The sequence below is a fragment of the Osmia bicornis genome, unplaced genomic scaffold (assembly GCF_907164935.1).
Source record: "Osmia bicornis bicornis unplaced genomic scaffold, iOsmBic2.1, whole genome shotgun sequence".
Taxonomy (NCBI): Eukaryota; Metazoa; Arthropoda; class Insecta; order Hymenoptera; family Megachilidae; genus Osmia; species Osmia bicornis.
In genome coordinates, this window is record NW_025791124.1 from 664671 (window position 1) to 667018 (window position 2348).

A 2348-nucleotide genomic window follows, 5' to 3' on the forward strand; every position below is an offset into this window, starting at 1 on the left:
GCCGTACTCTGCACGGCCTTGTCGCAGACCTTGCGAATATGCTCCCAGAAGGTGAGCCGGTTATCCAGCATCACCCCGAGGTACCTCGCAGAGCTGCAGGTCTGTACAGGCTGAGTCCCGACCATCATCGTGATGGAGGTGGGAATTCTTCTCTTGGTGAGAATCACGATCTCCGTCTTGGCAGCAGCCAACTGGAGACCGTGATCTTCCATCCACCCGTTGACCCTGCGCATAACTTGGTTAAGCGTAAGTTGGGCCAACTCGGGACTCCGTGCCGTAATAACGGCGGCGACGAGGAACGCGTTATCGGGCATTTCCAGGCGGAGCAGGCTGTCGTATATGACATTCCAGAGGTCAGGTCCCAACACTGACCCCTGTGCCGCTCCGGCGGTGACATCCTTCGTCCTAATGCCCTGGGCTGTCATACACGACAGCCTGGAACGTGCTCCGGGGGCTGTGCGCCCTCTGCGCCATCGGAGCAGAGGAAGCAGCGCGGTTTGGTGGTGCAAGCGGTCGCCTTGTGCCCCTGTTGACCGCACTTCCAACAGAGGCCGCTGCGTTCCGGCCCCTTGCACTCCTGCTTCCGGTGGCCGAATCCAAGGCACCGGAAGCAGCGCTGCACCTCCGTCCGCTGCCGTAGACGGCAACGGATCCAGCCGACGCGCAGCTTCCCCTTTTCTAGGAGCTTTCGGCCCGGCATATCGTCGAGCTCGACGACCGCCATCCGCATCTCACGCGCGTTTGGCGCGGAAACGGCGACCTTCAGCTGACCGCTCATGTCGTCACCGAGTTCGTGCCGCACCGCTTCCTCCACTTCCGCGGAAGTGGCGAGGCAGTCTATGTCCAGGACCTCTAGCCGAACACGGCTGGTGAGGATCCTGGTCTCCCCGGACTGCCCTACGGCCTCCTGGATCGCCGTTTGGAGGGCGGCCTGGTTTCCGCAACGTTCCAGCTCGAGGAGGATTGCTCCCACCCTCGTTTTCCGGACGGTGCGGATTACTGTCTCGGATTCCTCGGGGCGCACGATCGTGCGGATTACCCCGATGACTTCCGCGTAACTCTTACCATCCGCGGGCTTGACTACCACCGCGCTCCTGTGGGAGCGCGGTCGGTTCTTCCTTTTCTTCTTCTTCTTCCTCTTTTTAGCTGGGTCCGGCGCTTCCGCCGGCTTCGGCTTAGTTGCCGGGTTTTTCACCGGCACCTTTCTCTTGTTCCCGCCCTTCTGTGGTGCGGACGGGGTTTTTGGCTCCTTGCCCTTTTGGGGCACGCTCTGGCTAACGGAGGCGTCCTTTCCCTTTTTCTTCTTTACGACCGTGGCCCAGGACTCCGACCCCTGGGCCCTCTTTTTCCTCCTCTTTTCCTCCTCCTTTTCCTCCGGGCTGGAGAGGGTTGCCCTCGCCCTCTTTTGAGAGGGCGTTGCAACGGCCGGAGTACAAGGAGGTGGTGTTGCCGGGTACATGGGCGCCGAAGTTTCAAGCGCCCTAAGCGCTTTGCAGCGCGTCATCGTACTGAAGCAGAGCAGATCAACCAGCTCGCCAAGGCGGGGGATGCCCTCTTTGACGGGATTGGCGATATTTCTCTGCTTCTCTGTCGCCGCCTTCATCGCATCCAGGACTTGACGCATTCGCGTCAATTGGGCGACTTCCACTCCGTCAACCTCCTTCAGTTTTCCCCAGATATCTTCTTGGGTAGGAGGATCCGCCACCTTGCTGCCTGTTGCATTGTACACTATGTTGGCCAGGTCAGCCACCACCATAGCGCTGCGGTTGTCGGATAACGACGCCTCGGGGCCCGCTTTCTCACCCCTGAGCGCCGGTACTGGGGTATCCCTCCCCTGCACCGTAGTCGAAGTATTCTTTTTGGACTGCTCCATATTTGGTTTCTTAATTCGGGGTTCCTTCCCCTAGTCCATTTGGTCCGCGACTGCTTATTCGTGGCCTCAACGCGAGGCCCTTATTTCGCAGCTAACCAGCATATCTGCTGGCCGTTCCCCTATCCGCCACCTGGGGACGCGCCGGGTTGCGGTGGACGTCCGCCTCCAGATTATTATCATTATTATCATTATTATCATTATTATCATTATTATCATTATTATCATTATTATCATTATTATCGTTATTATCGTTATTATCGTTATTATCGTTATTATCGTTATTATCGTGATTATCGTTATTATCGTTATTATCGTTATTATCGTTATTATCGTTATTATCGTTATTATCGTTATTATCGTTATTATCGTTATTATCGTTATTGTTGTTGTTCTTGTTCTTGTTATTGTTATTATTATCATTGTTATTATCATTGTTATTGTCGTCGTCGTCGTCGTCATCGTCGTCGTCGTCGTC

At 55.7% G+C, this 2348-nt stretch overlaps 1 protein-coding gene across 1 annotated transcript; it reads right to left on the reverse strand.

The window, feature by feature from the left end:
* Positions 1–421: 421 nt before the first annotated feature.
* On the reverse strand, positions 422–1873 carry LOC123988781 (translation initiation factor IF-2-like). Its single transcript, XM_046289526.1, has one exon. It carries the CDS (start codon positions 1871–1873, stop codon positions 422–424), a length of 1452 nt encoding a protein of 483 aa, XP_046145482.1.
* Between the last annotated feature and the right edge of the window lie 475 nt (positions 1874–2348).

Coding starts and splice junctions, on each gene's coding strand:
- LOC123988781 (XM_046289526.1), bottom strand. CDS start 1,873: ATGGAGCAGTCCAAAAAGAATACTTCGACTACGGTGCAGGGGAGGGAT.